This window comes from Miniopterus schreibersii (genome assembly GCF_964146895.1).
Source record: "Miniopterus schreibersii genome assembly, chromosome: 2".
Taxonomy (NCBI): Eukaryota; Metazoa; Chordata; class Mammalia; order Chiroptera; family Miniopteridae; genus Miniopterus; species Miniopterus schreibersii.
Genome location: NC_138102.1, coordinates 123411627 through 123429954, shown reverse-complemented (window position 1 = coordinate 123429954; position 18328 = coordinate 123411627). Strand labels below are relative to the sequence as shown.

Sequence of the window (18328 nt, the reverse complement as noted above, 5' to 3'; positions counted from 1 at the left end):
ATGCACAATGCTTATTTCCAAGAGGGGAACCAACTATGTAAGACTTCAGATTCTTATTTGACTAAAGAACTCTAATTTTGTAAAACAACGTTCATTTCCAGAAGGGGAACAAACTATGCAAGGCTTCTCATGCTTATTTGGTTAAGGAATTCTAATTTTAAAAAACAGTGTTCATTTCCAAGAAGGGGACAAACTATGCAAGACTTCTCATTCTTATTTGACTTCGCAACTCTAATTTTGTGAAAAGAGACTAGTGTTTTAGGGAACACATCTTAGAAAGTATACAGGGTAGAAAATAAACATTATTTCCTATGCTCATTCACAAAGAGTAAGAATCTCTTTTTTCCATGCAAGAAAAACACTACTATGAAAAAATTTTCCACTGTTGCGAGTTGGGTATGGTATTGGGTTATCTACAAGAAATACCATTTATTTCAAATGATATAAAATTTGGAACTATATTTATCAATTCAATTAATCATTTCAGATATTTTACTTCACGTCTATTTCAAGAACCACACATGAAGCTCTAAGAATTATGTAGCAACAGGCCACAAGTTGGCCATTCTCGTATACAGTACTAGGTAGATTTATGCTACAGTATATGGGGATCAACAAGCCTAGAGGTCAGTCTCAGCATTCTTACTTAACTAGCTGGTTTGGCCTTGGATAAGATTCTTAACCCTCCCAATTTTCTCATCTGTGAAATAAGGTCATGTTAAGTTCTATATTTTCATGAATCAGTTCCTAAAATAGAAGGTAATTACCAAAAATAGTTATTTTTAAGAAATGGGTTGGAAAAGAGGGTACAGATAATGACCAATCTGAGTGTTTAAGCTGATTCTACCCCCAGCATGGTAGTGCAGATTGTGAAATCTTGACTCTGCCACATCTTAGCTCTGCGATATCAGGCAAAGTGACCTCTTTGTGCCTCATTTTCATTGTCCATAAAACAGGGATAATATTACCTACTTTATAAGGGCTACTGGAATGACTGAGTTTATAAAGTGCACAGAACAGTTGGGTGCCTGGATTGTTGTAAATAATAGTAATTTTAATATCTGTATCTGTATCCTAAATAATGGGGAAAAATCATGAGGATGAGAAAATTTTTTTTAAGACTTGGTACACTGCCCGGCCAGCATGGTTCAGCAGTTGAGCATCAACCTATGATCCAGGAGATTGAGGTTTGATTCCCAATCAGGGCTCATGCCCAGGCTGTGGGCTTGATCCCCCAGTAGGGGGTATGCAGGAGGCAGCCGATCAATCACTTTCTCATCACTGATGTTTCTATCTCTCTCTCTCCCGCTCCCTTCCTCTCTCTGAAATCAATAAAATATATATATATAAAAAAAAGACTTAGTACACTAAAAACCACTGAATTAAAATTTTAAAAAGGTATGGTGGTCGGTCCAAGACAATGAAAGTCACTTTTGAGGACTCTCAAACAATGGGTAGTTTCATCAAATTTTAAAACCTGCACTTAAGGCAAATGAAATTCCATTATTGTAATCAGCCTCTTCCAACTAAAGTACGTCACAAAAAGTCCACTGTAGATTAATTAGTTCAGCATATTACAGCAATAATCTTAAGTATCTGTAAAACAAGGATCTTTAAAACAAAAGACTGACTTCATCAATCTCAAAACATAACAAATTAAAGCCATATACATTTATTTTAAAACGTTTTAGGAATATCTCACTCAAGTATGGAAAATACTTACCTTTACAATGAGCATATGGCATTGTCATTACATAATCTTCACCTCTATTCAAGAAAGTTAATCGTGCTTCTCCATCTAGTATTGCAGATAATGAGTTTCCTGAAATAAATAATGTTTATTAAATTTCACAAAACTAATTCAACCAATTCAAAACAAATGAAACATATTTAGAACACCTAACCACACATCTACAGTGAAATGTCTTAAAAATAAAAATGTCTCAGTCTCAATATAAACATATATTTGCTATCTTAATCTAAAACATACTTGATCTATATTTTCATTCTTATAAAATGAGTACTTTTTAAAAGTAGAGTTATGTGCTTATTTATGTTAATTACATGAGGCTTTTAACAAAAATCTTAAACATGTAGAACATGCAATGAAACACTGTTTCACTGTATAGCTTAATTTGTCCACTTTTTAATAAAAACATTATTTCTTCTGTAAGTCACATTACTTAAGTCCCAAGCTTTAAGTACTTTGGACATAAAAATGCTATAGATACTTTAGAAAATTTAAAATATACATAATCCATAACCCTTGTAATCAATGATAAAATTTCAGGGTATTTTCTTCTAGCTTTTCTTCCATAAGTATAACAATTTACATATAATAAATGTAATTAGCTGTGTTTCTAATTTCTTAGGATAAAAAATCAGATCACTGATTTAGATCTTTCTCCTTTTCTAATTTAAAATTATAAATTTCCCTCTAAGCATTGCTTTTGTTGCATCACATAAATTTTAATGTTATATTTTCATCATCATTTAGGTTAAAATATATAATAATTTCTCATGTGCTTTCTTCTTTGGCCCATGAATTATTTAGAAGTGTTACTTAACTTCCAAATATTTGGAATTTATCTTGATATCATATCCTTTATTTCTAATTCTATTTCATTGAAGTTGCAGAACATATTCTGCATAATTTTCAGTCTTACTGAAATTTATGGAGAGTTATTTTATGGTCAAACACATGATCTAGACCAGTGACAACACCATACATGTATTTGAAAATAATGTGCATGCTGTAATTGTTAACTGTCAGGTTTTAGTAATATCAATTAAGGTAAGGTGGCTGATGGTGGTCGTAAGCCATTTACACTATAGTTAGAGTATGGGTGTGAATGGAAGGAAGGTGCAATGGAGAGGGAATAACAAATATATGTAACCTTCAGAAGAAAACAATCACCCTCTGAAATAAACATAACATAAAAACTAGGCAAAAAAACCCAAAAGAAAACAAAACCCAAATAAAACTAACATTAGGGAATAGAAAAACATTTTGAAGAAAATAAAGGCATACATCATGTTCCTGGACCAAAACCACGTTACAGACTTATCTATGGATTTCTGTTGATATATTTTATCTTTCTTATTTAACCATAATTATTTTTTTCTTTCAAGTTTAAAATTCTTCAGTTGAAATTTAATTTGTTGATTTTCTCCATTTAAAATTAATTTATAAAAAAACAAAAGCATTTAAGGTTATATGTTTTCTACTAGTGCATAGCTGTGGCCATGATTTGTTTGTTTACACTGTTACAGTTTTTGGTTTAAGGTTTCTTATTGTAACTTTATTTCTATTTCCCCCTGTACTTAACAAAAGCTTTTATTGCTATATTTTTGGGTCCAAGGTTAAATATTGTTAGTACATGACACTGGACCAAGTATTCTAACTAACTTGGATTCTTTCTCTCTCTAGTCAAAGGCTAAAATAGAAAAACTAACTCCTTGGGTTCATTAAGATGGAACAAAAACCTTAGTAAGGGCTAAATACATTATGCACTAAAAGGGCTACCATAGTGGGCAATCATTAGTTTGTGTTTTAATAAATGGTGTTTGTAATAAATTTACATATATGGGACGTATACCTATATAAAATGAGTCATACCTCTATTTATGAATGGAGAAAGAAAAACACACAAAAGTCATTATCCAAGTAAATATGACACTTAAAATGACATAAAAATTCCTTACTGAAAGCATCTCAAGGCACCGTTTAAATAAAAGCTCACTAAAAAATACTATCTCTAGTCTCAGCAAAGGGTGCCTACTTAGACAAGAGGAAACTCACCATAGAACTTGGACTTAGCCAGGATACTGCCACTAAGGCAAAATCCATCTTTTCGGTTACTAACATAAAAGGCAGATATTGGTGGATGATGGGACACCTATTGAACACAGGAAAAAACATAGAATATATTAAGTATATTATTGTGCTATTATAAAAAATTCAAGTCTTAAAAGAATACTCTATTAATAAAGAAGAAAGATTTGGTAAGTAGTAAAATTAAACATTGATCATTACAGTAATCAGCCTCCAAGATGTCTGCCAAGGAACCTCACCCCCTAATATGCACACCATTAGGTGGGCTCCTCTTACACTGTACCAAAGTTGGTTTATATGATAGTGATAGTATGTCACTTCTGAAATTAGGTTATAATGCAGCATCCATCTTGATGTGTCTCTGTCTCAGATCATTAGCTCTAGAATGCCAGCTTGTATATTATGAACAAACCAATGGAGAGGCCCATATAGTGAGGAGCTAAGTCCTACTGTCAAACACTATGTGATGAGCTTGGAAGTAGAATCTTCCAGCCCACTTAAGCCTTCAGAGGAATGCAAAGCTAGATGACATTTTGACTGCAACTTCATAGGAGACCCAGAGCTAGAACCACTCAGTGAAGAAGCTCCAAATTCCTGAACCTCATTGTATGAGATAACAAATGTTGCTTTAAGCCATTAAGTTTTGTCAGTAATTTATTATACAAAAGTGGATAACTAACACAGTGGCTATTCATTTAAATTATGAATAGCTATAGGAAACTAACAAAAGCTTTGACATATGTTATTTTAATCATCTAATATTTTAATATACATACATTTTCTGAAATGAGACAAAGCTAAAATCAATTAAACTCTTCTCAAGCTTTTCAATTTAGTGAAGATTTATAGTGAGGTGGACTGGCTAGGCATGGTTTAGCTGTTGAGCATCAACCTAGGATCCAGGACATGGAGGTTCGATTCCTGGTCAGGGCACATGCCCAGGTTGCGGGCTCGATCCCCAGTAGGGGGCATGCAGGAGGCAGCCGATCAATGACTCTCTCATCATTGATGTTTTTCTCTCTCTCTCTCTTCCCCCCTCTCCCCTCCTGTCTCTGAAATCAATAAAAGATATATTAAAAAAAAATACTAAGGCAAAGAAAGAAGTGTAATACTAGGTTACCTAATTGTAAATGCACAGGTTTGACTACTATGAAAAGGCTCAGAAAACCATGTAATTTGAGGTAAAATAAAAAAGATATGGAGGACCTTGAATGTCACACAAATGGTATACATTTGACTTAGGAACTGGGGAAACACTGAAGAATTTTGGCAAAGGGGTGGGGATTATTTTTTGTCACAGGATTCTATGACTGCAATAGTAACTCTTTTGAGTATGTATATAGTAGTACTTAGTGCTAAAAGATAAAATACTTATCAAATGTTCATTAATAAAGGTTAATCAACAGTGAGCTTACTGAGTTATTATTTTCTATAAAAATACCCCAATAACTTCTGAATCAGTTTTGTTTCTTAAGAAGCATTTCTATTACCTGTTCAGCAATGTAAAAAGTTTTGCTGTTTGTTCTGGGATGAATCCACAAACAACGGAAAGTCTCACCAAGTATAGGGTTATAAGGTTTCTTCAGTCCCTAGTAAAAAACATACAAGTTTCAAATTACAAATATGGAAGATTCAAAATAGTTTAAACCAGTCAAGATGGGTTTAGCTGTATTATCTGGAAGCTATCCTTATAAAATTTCACAGTAGTGACATAAAATAAAGTTAAATGACTTCAATCATAATCCAGAACTAAATGATCAAGTATTTTGCAATTTTGCCACCTTGAGGCCTTGTTATGCAATCATTAATAAATAAAGATAAAAAATAAAGAACGCATATAAGGCTGGAAAAAGTAAAATATAAACATTACCTTTGGTTTTTTATAAAATCCTGACAAATACCATTTCACTACTTTCTTCAAGCGGAAATAAGGATTTTCTTCAAGAGCAGCCCTAAAAAACAAATGGTAAATAAAAATTTTATACAATGTATCACAAATTCTCCCTCATATTTATCAAGTCAACAACTGAATATAAGATATGATTGAAAGCACAATTCATATTTAAAATAGATGTCAAAAACAACCATGTACATCACTTTGTAAGAATCATTTTTTATAATCTGGTTACTTTTCTTCCCATTCTTCCTATTTTTTGACATGCTGTCCGGGTCTTTGCTCAACATTTCTGAAAACTCTCCAAACAAAGACTTCTCAACTGGGGTTCTGCAGAACTACAGATGCTGCTAGGGATTCTATAATTGTGATTGAAAAAAATAAACACAGATTTTGAGATTCATCTACTGTTTGATGCCTAGCATTTGCAATAATGGAGCAGTGGCCGCACAGTCTCATTAACAACTCTGTATGAGGTGTTCAGTCCCGTACGTCAGAGAAGAACCATGTCCACTTGATTCACTCTATTCTCACTTGCTGATGTTAGAGATCAGCGGTAACTGTGAGTACTATAGTACACGAAGGGAGGACAACAGGCTGATGCCAGCCTCTTCTGCACAGCCTCCCTAAGTATAGGATTATATGCCTTTTTAATCCCTTGTACAAAATACAGAAGTTCTGAATCACAAATATGGAAGATTTAAAATAATTTAAACCTATCAAAAAGGTTTTTAACCCATTTTTAGCCTTCAACCTCCCCTATGTGCTATCAACAGATTTTCCAGAGTGAACAAGTCTACCAGTATAACAGGTAATCAAAGAATAATTTTCATTTTAAAGAAAAAAATTTTAGAAGTCCTGATTAAGCTGCCCCCTTGCTGCCCTTTTGGTGACGGGTAAACACTGTAAAATATTGGTTGTATAAGTCAGAAGTGAATTCTACTGAGAAGTTAGTTCATCTGTTTATCACTTATTTTACAATGTAACTATCTATTACACCCTTTAAGCATGTCTGAAGGTCCAATGTGATTTTCGAAGATAAAATGCAAGATGAAAGAGGCTACATCTAGGCTTATTGATAATTATGCCAAATTGAAAGCCTGCACTTTTCAGGACTAACCACCTTTTAATTGCTCTTTTCCTATCCTGACTTAAATCTTCTTACTATAATATTTTATTTTATATTTAACATACACATAGGACACACAGTTCAAAACTCAAAGCAATATAAAAAAGTATACATCACGTCTTGCTATTGTCCCATCTCTCCATGCTCTTTCTACTTATGTCCTATAGGGAACTTCTTTTAGCTTTTATTTTTTTTTAAATAAACAGTTTTCTTTAAGCATAAAGAAGAAACTATGTAGTCTTTTCCTTTTTTCTTTTAAAAAAGGACCATACTGCCCTGTCGGGCGTGGCTCAGTGGTTGAGCATCGGCCTAGGATCCAGGCGATCGGGGTTCGATTCCCGGTCAGGGCACATGCCCAGGTTGCAGGCTGCAGCCAATCAATGACTCTCTCATCATTGATGTTTCTCTCTCTCTCTCTCTCCCTCTCCTTTCCTCTCTCTGAAATCAATAAAGATTTAAAAAAATAAATAAATAAAAATTAAAAAATAAAAAAGGACCATACTACACAAATTTTTCTGTACCTTGCTTTTTTCACACACACATAATGCTGAAGATCCCTCCTTATCAGTTTATAGGGTTCTTCCTTATGTGTGGAAGCACTATACATTATTTAATCAGTCAGCTGTGGCTGGACACTTGAGTTATCTAATCTTATACTATTACAAACCCTGGTGCAACAATCTTGTATATATATATCATTTTGTATATGCAGAGCTATATCCGTAGGAATTATTACCAGAAGCAGGATTACTGGATCAAAGGATTTACTGTATAATTCTGGCAAGTACTGCCAGTTCTTTTCAAAGGCCCTGTGCTAGTTTACATCACCCAGCAGCAGTGTATGAGTGCCTTGGTAATAAAATAGTGTGTGTTACCAGAAAAGTGCAACCTTTCAATATGGGAAAAATGGGCATCTCTCAAGATCTTATTGTAATTCACAGGAACCTACCTCACACTCTGAGAGAAGTGAATTTCTAGAAAGATAAAAGAAAGAAATATAATAAGGTATATAAGGCAGAACTGAGGTATTAAAGCTTTTGGACTTTTGGTCAATGTTGATGGATAAAAAAATAGTACCTTATAGTTTGCATCTGCATTTTTCTTATTTTGTGTGAAGTGTGTATATTTAAGGACTATTTCTATTTCTTCATTTTTAAACTAGTCATTTCCTCCACTCTTTTTCTATTAGGTTGTTTATCATTTTCAATCACTTTGTAAGAGCACTTTTTATTTTAGGGAGATTAACAGTTTGTGCATGATTTAATTTGCAAAAATCTTCCATAATTTATCAATGATCTTTTGATTTAGCTTATAATTTTTGCAATTAGTTGTTTATTAATACAACTAATAGACTAATAATGCAACCAGTAAGATGAATACAGATACTGATACAGAATCTAAAAAAGAGGTCACAGGGCCAGAACTTAGAATCTTAGAAAACAGTGCCTTGAAACACCACTGTAGCTGGAATGGGGGCGCAGGTGAAACTTGGAAACATACAAAATTGCTGTCTTTAACAACTGTTGGGACAGACCTGGACAGTTCTTCCTCCACCTCCTTTATGCCTGCCATCTTCTGAAACAGCTGGCAGGAACAAAAGCAGACAAAAGAGGAGATTTATGCCAAGAGCCAGCAACTGGCAGGGCATTTGGATCACGTAGGCTGCATGCACCTCACAAAAATGCAGAGGGTAACTATAAACAAAAGCACAAGCCCTAGGACGGACCTGAAGAGGGCTGAAGTGGAGGGAAGCAAAGAATGCCAACCAACCACGTTCCCTGTGTTAGGCCTGTGAACAGCCAGGGAGCCTGTGAAAACAGTGCTGTCAGGTGAGGGGCAAAATTCCTGTACTCCTCAAGCTGGTCATCGCTCAACTCAACTGAAAACAGTACACCAAAGTATTAAATATGTTTCTTACTTATTAAGGTCAACTACAGAGGTAGTGGAGAAGAGAGTGATATCTCGTTAGAACCCGATTTTGGTAAGGCATAACCATTGACTAGCACTCTGGAAAGCCTCTAAAACCAAGAAGTATCTTCTGTTTTAAGAAATAAGAATCTACTTACTCAGATAGGAAATCTGCATGATAGTAGTAATCTGAAAGTTTATCCAGGAAAGAACGAGGTTCCAAAATAAATGTAGGCAGAACCACCCTGGACAGGTCCATGCCAGGACGGACTTGTTTCAGCAGTGTCCAGATAAGGCTTTTGTTTTCTTCAGACACAGTTTCTGTTTGAGAAGCCTCACCTGCCTTTAGCAATTAACAAGAAATACTGAAATATTATACTTATTTCAGACATACAGATGTATAGAAAAGACAGCTAATGTTGAAAATCAGAATTCTCTATTTGTCCAGTGCAAGCATTCTTAAAATGTGAAAATAACCTATTAAATAATAATAAAATCTATAGCTATAAAGTTTAGATAAAAAGGGTAGTTGCAAGGGACATCAAAGTGAATGATAAGACTCCATTACAGAAATATTATACTCCACTATCCTATCTCTACTTCTATGCCCTAGCAATAATAAAGAAAGTTATAAACTCATTTCCTTGCAATTTACTTGTACCTGGCAATGACATCTAGCAGCATCCTATTTCAAAAGCAAACCTGAAGAAAATGTAAACTTTAAATAGAATATATTCATATTTGTGTAAGTATTATATGTTTTTAGTTGTTTATAAATCCTGATATATTTCATATGTATGCAACTTTTAAAATAAAATAGGTATAGAAATATTCTTTTGGGAGATTAAGCAATAGGTCAAACAAATATATTTAATTTCATTTGAAAATTTCCAAGAATTAGAAAACCCAAATCTCTGAAAATCACAGACTTTTACCTCTCCAAGTTCCTCATGGCTCTGTTCAGAGTAAGTGGTCTCCTTTAGAGGCTCAATGGGTTCAGGTTCAATATATGAGTCATCTTGCCTTTCTGATGTATCTGTGTCACTTTCTTCACTTTTCCCCATCACCTCATTGTCAGACTCATCATGCTCTGGATCATTTTCTTTATCGGATTTATCAGAATACATATCTTGGTCCTTAAAATGCTGTCGTTCAATTTCACTATCATTTAACCTTAAGGGAAAGAATTATTAGAAGGAAGAATAAAAGACGTTAAGAATACTTAATTTGTAAATAAGAATGATATCTAACATTTACTGAGAATTTACTATGTGTCGTGCACTGTTCTTAGTGTTTTATATAGTTTTACCCATTTAATCCTCAAAATAACTCTATGAGATAGGTAGTATTATTCTCACTTTACAGATTAGTAAATGGCACAGAGAAGTTAAGTAAAAATCTGAGGAAATATTTAAAAAGATGACACTGGGGGCTAAAATTGTCCAAAAGCAAAATTTTAGTCTATCTCTTGCTAGATATTTTTCTTAGTTTTGCAGTCATCATCACTTGAGTCAACCTCACTGGCACTTCTGGTCTGAAGGAAAACTTCAAGTTAAGACTCTCAAGTAAACTCAAATGAAGTATGACTTTCCACCTGTAAAGGTCTCCAAAGTCACTCAAAATAACTCTAAGAATAAGACAAGAAAATGTAAAAGGTAAGCAATTATATCTATTTAATACTTAACTGATAAGCTTAATCTTGAGAAAATGTCTAAGGAGAATTGGAAATGAAAATATTAGCTTAAGGAAATGAACCAGTAACCTAAAATTGATAAGCTATTTTAACCAACCCTTTTTATACTAACCCTAAAGTGATTAGGGTTAATAATCTACACCAAAAAAAATTTTTAAAAACCTCACTTCCAGAATCAAATATTTTTAGAAATTTCTTTTTTAGGAAAGTATCTGTGGGTTTCATTTAGCATAAAAATCCTATAGGATTTGGAAAGTACTAAAGTACTTTCAAATGAATATACGATGCCATCATATATCATTGATGCTTTAATAATGCTGAGACAGTAACAGAGCATAGAAGTCCTATTTGATTCCTATGTTAGTCTCTATTTTTCCAAAATCTTAATTTGTTTGGATTTTAACCAGAGAATTTCTAACAGAAATTCATTTTTATATACGTTATTTTCTTTCTTTTTCTTTATGATCATATATTTTTAAAAAGTAGTCTAAAATTGCTGTCTCTCCTTTCTTACTACCTATTCTCTCCTTAACCTCTCACAGTCTGGTTTTCATTCCTCTATATCCAGTGAGTCTGTTCCCTTTAAGGTCACTAAGGATGGCTTAGTTGACAAACCCAACGGCCTTATCTAATCTTCGCCTCCTCTGACTTCTCTGCATCACTGAACTTAGAAGATGATTATTTTCTTTGAAATAGTCTTAATGCTTGGGGTTCCATGTAACTGTGCTCCTACTTTTTTAAGCTTTCTGATCCCTCTTGCCTCTTCCTACCCTTAAATATTTTCATCTTCCTTGGCCCTTTTTTATTTTCTCTATCCTCTCTCTCCTTTAGCAAGCTACCCAATTTCTATTTGATTTCCAAACCCATGCACGCAGAAATAAGCTTTAGACCCATGTTTTATTTATTTATTTTTTTAAAATATATTTTTATTGATTTCAGAGAGAGGAAAAGAGAGGGAGAGAGAGAGATAGAAACATCAATGATGAGAGAGTCATTGATCGAGCCCACAACCCGGGCATGTGCCCTGACTGGGAATCGAACCCCAATCGCCTGGATCCTAGGTCGACGCTCAACTGCTGAGCCACGCCCGGCAGGCTAGACCCATGTTTTAAAACGCTTGGCTGACATCATCTACATTTTGAGACCACTGCATCTTCAACATGTACAATACTTAATAAATTATCTCCCAAACATGGGGTCTTTTGTTTTATTTTACCCTAATCTTCCCTGTCACTGAGGCTTAAAGCTTGGTAATCTTCTTTAACTTCACCCACTCTATCTCTTACATCCAAGCAGACTTTAAGTCCCAAAGCTAGGCTCCCACCCCCTCATGTCTGCATTATCGGCTCCCAGCTCATTTTCTGTCATAGCCAAGTAAACATGTTGATATGTTGATTATACTTTTGTAAAAATCTGTTATATTGATCCTCTCCCTGATTCCCTAGAAGGATATTCTGTCTTCATCCTGTAAATTCTCCTGATCCTGTATTACCCTAAAGCATCTCTCCTTTGGGTGTTTATATTATTCTTTTCTTTCTACTATTTATTGCTGTCCGGCATTTTATAGGTTTGAAACAAAACATCTCTTCAGGATCTCGTAACTAAGAAACTGTAGTACTGGATTCAAATTTAGGGTCATATCAGATTCATCTCCCTACTCAAAATGTGGTAAATTATTCAGAAAAAAGTATGGTATCTTACACAGAAAACAGGCTCAAAAATTTTAATGAATAAATATGTGAAGCAGATGAATTTTTAAGATCCCCAAATAAGAGCATTTAAAGATTACCTGGTATTCAACAAAAACAATGAATGGTTTACAGCTGAAGAGCTTCGAGGAAAAAAATTTCAGGAAGAGGCCCCAACACCCATTCCTATATAAATTGTGCTCCCACTCCCAATCCCATCCCATTCAGGCTTTTGTTCTGAGGATTAAGATAAAACTCCAGATTATAATTCTGCAAAGAAAGGATGTGAAAGGTCAGGTGATGGAGGTTTTCAAAGAGAGTAAAGAAAAATAGTCAAGCAAAAAGATAAGAAAAAAAAAAATTCAGTTCAGGCTACATGGACGAAGGCAGCGGTCTAACAAGTTTGAGGAGAGTAACCCAATGCTGACAGCAGTAAGTAGCTGTAGAGCAGAAACTGAGAATTGGGGCAAGGGAGGAAAAGGGGAAGTCTAATGTTTTTCCTACAAAGCAACAAAAGAGGTGTGAACCTCAACAAACCTCTGAACCTCAAGCAAAGTATTGAGTTTTCCAGGAGAAATATATATTTTTTAGTATTAACTACTATAAATGCTTCAGGGGATAAAACAACAGTAAGATAACAGTTCCAACTCGAAACACAATAGGAGAATTCCACCAATACCAGAAAGAATAAGTACCATTACCAAAAAAACACAAAAAACCCCACCAAAAAAACCCAAACCAGTGCTATAGAACCGCAATAGAAAGACAGATTATATATTTGGTGGTTAGGAGGCAGGAAAGCCTTCGCATATGATATAATATTTGAGATTGGTCTTGAAGAATACAGTCTTATGATAGGAGAAAAGAGCAAGGAGGACTCGAAATCATTCTTAATGAAGGGAACACCATGTCCAAAGACAAGGTAGACAGTCAGCATGGATGCATTTGGGAAATAACAAGTAATTCACATTAAGCAAGGGTCAAGGATATAACTTTCTATACCTTATCACGGTAACTAACGAATCTTAAGCCAGGCCGTAGGTGATATAATGGGAAGAAGACAGCCAAATTTCAATCCTACATATACTACAAAAATTCTAGGCCTTCCAACTAACCTAGTAAACAAATGGTCTCTAATTACCAAATTAGGGGCAATATCTACTTACTGGAAGTTGTCACCACTGTGGAGATTGTTAGCACGTAATAAGCCATACAAAGTCACATGTGTGTTCTCTGACGCAATGCTCAGGTCATGTTCCTTTCCTTCCCTGAGCATTGTACGTTTAAGAAGACTAGAACATTTCAAAGCCAACTCCAAAGCATCCATCCAGCACCTTCCTAGAAGAACACAGATTCATAAGCAGCATAACTCAAGAAACCCTAAAAACCATAAAAACATCTATCTCAATTTAATACTGTTAGCCTTTAAGCATACTATTATTTCTTTGAGAAACATGCACTGGAAAAATTAGTTTGAACATAGTCTTACAGGGGTTTTTTAATGCAATTTTTCAGTTTATCAAGTGCTTTTTATATACTAAGTATCTAGAAACCAATGGTAAATTAATAGAATATAGCACACATTAGTAAGCACACTTAATGAAAATAAATGTATTTTATTTTTTAAATCTTAGACACTAACATGAAGTATAATTTGAAGGTACCAAAACGGTACATAAAATATACTGAAGGGGATATGTTTGTACTATAAACAAACTAAAATAATGTTGTTTTGCCGTTTTTAAACATTTATTTTATTTTTTATTTTTATGTTTTGTTGATAGTAGGTCTATTACCAGGTTTGGCATCCATTCTACTTATATGTATGAAAATTTTTAAGTCAGGGAAATACCTGTACAATAACGTCATTAACTGCCATACTAGTTAGTAGAAACATTAGTAACTTTATTTTTTTAAAATTGATTTCAGAGAGAGATAGACAGAAACATCAATGATGAGAGAGAGTCATCGATTGGCTGCCTCCTGCACACCCCCTACTGGGTATTGAGCCCACAACCTGGGCATGTGCCCTGACAGGGAATCAAACTGTGACCTCCTGGTTCATGAGTTGACGTGTAACCACGAAGCCACACCAGCTGGACAGTAACTTTATTTTTTTAATTAAAATTTAGAACTATAATTAGCAGGGGAAAAAATGTTATCTCACTTAAAATTCATATACATTTGTTTTAGCATCTGCTGGAAATATCAGCCAAATAAAAGACTTTCTTAACAAATGCTTGTGCCTATGATATTTTAATTTTAAAAATAATCATTTGGTAACTTTGGAAGGTTACAAGATTCCTTAGGCTAGGCTAGTCTAAGCTATAAAATATAAAAGTGAGGCAGAAATCCATTATCAATTATTAAAGTTTTAAAGTTACCTTGATTTCAAATAAGTTTTGCTCTCCCTAAATTTGCTTTAGGAATTGCATGTAAGTTAATAAGTGCAGAACAGAAGTTTGTACTTGTGTGTCATATGTTACTACTTAGTGATGAAAAAGTAGTATTAAATGTACCTCCAAAACAATAAAACTTAATGAGGTACCACAGAGAACACTAACCAAGTCAAAAAGGCGTTAACATGTCAGTGGAAGACAAAGAAAACCAGGCTGCTAACACACCACTCAGATACCCCATGCTTCCCTCCCATCAGATTCCTGCTACCTACTCAAGTTCATGACCTATTTAGTGTTCTAAGCAATTTACGATTACAACACTTCTGCTGCAAATACTATACTAAATACATATTTCCCAAAGGAAAATACACAGCAGTATATAAAATAAACCCTTAAAAATGAAACCAAAATCCAATCCATCAAAACCTCTATTTACCATCTGACTCCGAAGTAGCTCGGATGATCAAGTAACTGCTAGGTAAGGGCTGAGTTATGGATCCAACTGCTTCACCTTTTGGACCCTTAAAATAAACAAATAAAATAAAAATAAGTAAAATAAATGGCATACAGGATTATGAGATCTCAACTTTATACTATCCATTATTATTGGTAACAATTTAAATTAGTCATGGGTTAAAATTTAAAAGCAAACAAGCTTTAATTTCATGCTTCTTGAGAAAGTAAATGTTGAGTATTAAGAAAAGTTTTCCTCTTTCAACAAATATACCTATCATTAAACATTATCTCTATACATTGCTCACATATTAAAAGGGAAACCTAAAATTTACAATGCTAGACAAAATTTTAATTTAACAGAGAATTTACATCCCACATATACTACTAGAAAAAAATACTTAGTTTCTAGGAGCCTATAGAAAAACAGCTGCAAATATGGTTGTATTTTATAAGAAAAAGAAAAAAAACCGAAATTTTCACTAGGTCTAGGAAAAAATAAAGCTTCGTCCGTTTATAACCAATGATACACTTGTTTATAAATACCAACTATAAAACCTAATTTTATTTTTCCAGAAACAATAAAGAAAAAGGAATTTTATTGTTGTTGGCTGGGGTTATTTGTTTTAGAAGTATACAACACTGAGAGCTCTACAGTAATTACCATTACCAAGGCTAATCTTAGGTGGACAGAGTTCTTATCTGGAAAGAAAAACCTGAGGATTGAATTTATAGTATAATTTTGATAGAAAAAGCATAATTTTTAAAATGGTCAGATCAAGGAATAAAATGAACTTTAAAAAGTATAAACATCAGAAAGTAAAGATGAAGATTTAAAATTTAAAAACAGAAAAATCAGAATGATTTTAACAAATCTTATAAAATGCCTTAAGTATTTTCATATAGTTTTATAATTTATGGGCCAGTTTCTAGAACCAGCATAGAGAAGGAACTAGAGTCAGACTGCCTGGGTTTCAACCTTGGTTCCACGTTAGAAGAATTATTTACGTAACCTCCTTAGGCCTCAATCTCTTTGTCTGGTTCATAGGGGGAAACTATCTTTCCTAAAGGTGTAAGAATTAAAAAGATTCCATGTAAAATGCTCAAAAGAGTGCCTGACACAAAGTAAGAATTCATAAACATCATTTTTTCCTAATCATTGACACTGACTTTAAAACTGTTTAAACAATGTCCTAAGCAGGTTTTGCTTGTGGAGAACATTCTGATGCTCATGTAATTGTACAAACTTCCCTCCCAGAAATAGTTGCAATGAAATAAACTTCACATCAAAATTTATTTTTCATTATTTCTTAAATTTTTTATTTATTGATTTGAGAGAGAGAGAGAGAGGAAAGAAGAGAGGAGGAGAGAAACATCAGTGTGTCATTCCACTTATTTACGCATTCACTGGTTGCTTCTTGTATGTATCCTGACTGGACATTATATCCACAACCTTGGTATATCGGGTTGACATAACCAACTGAGCTACTCAGCCAGGGTTAAAAATATTTTTAATGATTTAAAAATACATTATAATTCTTACGATTTCTAAGACTAATAGTAAAGAATAAATACTTAAATACATAAAAGGTTTTGAAAGGAATCTTTTTTCACTTGAGTATAGCATGATATATAAATACCACAGGCTGTATGGGTTAAATTATTTCCCCTATGGGAAGTATCTAACTCCAGAATGGAACTAACTCTGTAATCCTAAATTTATTCCTAACTCCAGACTACTGAAATAAAGGTGAAAAGTCCAGGATTTTTCCTAGGTATATGTATATTGCCTAATTAAGCAATACCAAAAATATTTAAAAGCTGAAGCTACTTTTACTTAGCCCTAATCTCAATTACGTGTTTTTCCTTAAAGGAGTTCTAAACCCTTTATGCAAGTGTAACTGACCTTCTTTCAAATTAAAACAATGGTGGCTTTGTAAAAACTTAAACTAGATTCAGACTCATTTATTCAGTTAGCATGTGCTGCACGTCTACTGTTTGTAGAATTTCTTGGTAGTTAATCAATAAGGCGTTTCTATTTTCCTGATTAAGTTCCTGATTAAGTTTCATAATACAGGAGTGACCACAGTAATGCTTTTCAGTTATAAAGCATTAGAGCTCCATCTTCAAAGAAAGTTGCCTCTCAAGAGTAAGGAAGACTCTTACAAGCTTCTTCTTATCACATATTTACATAGCTACAGAAAAAACAAAACAAAAATAAATGGAAGCTTCTGTTCTACCAGACACTACAATTTTGATAAAGAGAACAACACAGTAAATATGATACAATATTACAAAGCAAAATTATTAATTGCAAAATTTTAAAAACAGTACAAACTGAATCCCCATGGCAAAAAGATAATAAGGTACAGTATAAGTTAGAAAAACGTTTTCTGGAGAAATTTTTAAGTTACATCTTAAAGATAAACAGGGACATTTGGTGCACATTTCATTGTGGGTAGAGACAGAGGAATAATGCCCTTGAAAACAAATAAATTTATTAGTGCTGGCAGAGAACAGCAATCACTAGATTGACTTGTCTCAGTTCTACTCACATCTTTACCTTTTACCTATAAAACAAGTGCTTACCTTTACTGCCCAAATAGACTGCTCCAAAGGATGAAAGAGTTTGAAACAAAAGCCATCCTTTTTTGATGGACGCTCAATGATTTCGCAGGCATTCAGAAGGACTGTTCCTACCCACTGACCATTTTTTTGGGTTTTATAGATCAGTAGCACCCCTGGTTTCAATACACACCACAACTTGGTCCAGCTCTTTAGGGTACCACGAATCTACAGAAAATAAGTTTAAGAAATAAAGCTCTGTTTTTCTCTTTATGCTCCACAAGACACAAATTGAATAATGGCAAATAGGATGTTTTAATTTAATATTTCCAGAAAATGTACATGTTAGAGTCAACAGATAGTTTTTAAAAAGCTACTAAATGGCAGGCACTAATAATAAACATAAAAATAGCATGACTCCTGCTTCTGAGGATCCTAAATTCTAGTGGGAGACTCGGTCACCAGTTTCAAAATACTGTACTAAGTAGAATGGTTTTCCTAACCTTCTAAGTCAGGTCAGGGGCTATTAAAATATACTTGCCTAATATCAAGATTCTCCTCTTAGCATCTATAACAGCTGTAATTTTATTTCTGTGAGTGTAAGATAATTCTACCTTTTAAGATCCTACCCCCTTTACCACTACATAAAGAGTACTGTTAGCGCACACCAGAAATTCCCGAAACATTCGGTGAGTGGTAAAAGAGGGAAGAGCATCCTTTTAGTCCTAAAATCACCTCTAAATTACTCCCTTGTTAGTAATTAC

The 18328-nt window shown here is 33.8% G+C and overlaps 1 protein-coding gene across 19 annotated transcripts in view; it reads right to left on the bottom strand.

Annotated features, from left to right (window-relative positions):
- The window catches only part of OSBPL8 (oxysterol binding protein like 8), a 211050-nt gene that overhangs the window by 20686 nt on the left and 172036 nt on the right, over positions 1 to 18328 (bottom strand). For all 19 annotated transcript variants that reach the window (XM_081129028.1, XM_081129036.1, XM_081129025.1 and 16 more), the window contains 9 exons: positions 17589 to 17792; positions 14983 to 15067; positions 13314 to 13485; positions 9702 to 9939; positions 8925 to 9109; positions 5706 to 5787; positions 5326 to 5424; positions 3803 to 3899; positions 1724 to 1822 (listed from right to left, as the gene is read on the bottom strand). In XM_081129028.1, the coding sequence (XP_080985154.1) occupies positions 1724 to 1822; positions 3803 to 3899; positions 5326 to 5424; positions 5706 to 5787; positions 8925 to 9109; positions 9702 to 9939; positions 13314 to 13485; positions 14983 to 15067; positions 17589 to 17792 (1261 nt within the window). The remainder of the gene's footprint in view (positions 1 to 1723; positions 1823 to 3802; positions 3900 to 5325; positions 5425 to 5705; positions 5788 to 8924; positions 9110 to 9701; positions 9940 to 13313; positions 13486 to 14982; positions 15068 to 17588; positions 17793 to 18328) is intronic.